Below are 1,154 nucleotides of genomic sequence, written 5' to 3'. Positions count from 1 at the left end.
GGAGGAGAATAAATACCACAAAATCAACACCTAGTAATATAATATTCAAAGCCCAGAACATGAAAGACAAAGAAAAGTCCTAGAAGATACCAGAGAGGTAGAAATTCTTTGCCAAGAAACAAAAAATAACATGAAACTTCTCTTCAGAAGCCTTGGTATTAAGAAAAAAGTGGAATGACAAAATGTTAAATGCACAGAAACATCAACTTAGAATTCTATCTTGCACAATTATTATTCACAAGTTTAGAAGCAATAAAGACTTTCTGAGAAAGACAGAAATCAAGTGATATTGTCTCCAGTAAGCCCGTCTGACAAGAAGTATAAACGAGGTTCTTTATACAAGACAAATAATAGAAGTCAGCAACTCTCATCTCATAGTGAATGGAGGGAGCATTAGAGAAGGAACAAATGAAGGCCAAACTTAACCTAATTCTTAATTGATCTGTCATGTACCTGTTCTATATAACATTGGCCAGATAATGATAATAACAACAATCTACCTAGTGAGTATAGCTTAATGAAAAGTGAAGGAAGATAATATGATAAGAGATGAACAAGGAGAATTAGGTCTTTCACAAGATATTCACTCTTCCCAGAAATGGTATAGTTTGCTCTTAGGCCACCAAGGACTTAAACTAGAAATCAGTAACAAAATAGTTGGAAAAATAGGAAATATTTGGAGATTAAACAATGCACTTTCAAGTTCACTTTTGCAGTATGTAAGGTTTTTTTTTTTAATTCCATTAGAATTTAAAATATTTTAGTCTAAATAATAATGAAAATAGGAATTGTGATAATTAGTGGGATATGCAGTGGAAGTTGTGCTTATAGGGGACATTTATAGTACATACTGAAATTAAAAGGACCAGTGACTATACCATCCCACCTTAGTGTGATTACAAATATTCTATATGACACGTTGGTGCACTCACAGGAAGGATAACTCTCCAGATAAATATGACAATTGCAGAAATGCCCAAGTAGGCAGCAATGATGACAGGCTTCCAAAATTTTCCAAAACAATCAGGACCAAGATGAAAATCATCACACAGAAGATGCATCTTCTGAAACAATAATATTTGAAATAATGAAATGCCTGGAAGACCTTTAAACTACATCAATTAGAAAGAATCATCCTTATAAATCCTACAGCA

At 33.0% G+C, this 1,154-nt stretch overlaps 1 protein-coding gene across 4 annotated transcripts in view; it reads right to left on the bottom strand.

The window, feature by feature from the left end:
* LOC102493800 (transport and Golgi organization protein 1 homolog) overlaps positions 1–1,154 on the bottom strand; it is a 23,593-nt gene that overhangs the window by 14,932 nt on the left and 7,507 nt on the right. For all 4 annotated transcript variants that reach the window (XR_003549715.1, XR_003549716.1, XR_003549717.1 and 1 more), the window contains one exon: positions 933–1,064. Coding sequence is in view for 1 of the 4 variants with exons in the window: in XM_027772707.1 (XP_027628508.1) it covers positions 933–1,064 (132 nt within the window). In the remaining 3 variants the exon portion in view is untranslated. The remainder of the gene's footprint in view (positions 1–932; positions 1,065–1,154) is intronic.

Source organism: Tupaia chinensis, unplaced genomic scaffold (genome assembly GCF_000334495.1).
Source record: "Tupaia chinensis unplaced genomic scaffold, TupChi_1.0 Scaffold000293_1, whole genome shotgun sequence".
NCBI lineage: Eukaryota > Metazoa > Chordata > Mammalia > Scandentia > Tupaiidae > Tupaia > Tupaia belangeri.
The sequence above is the reverse complement of the archived record's forward strand: the minus strand, read 5'-3'. Positions and strand labels throughout refer to the sequence as shown.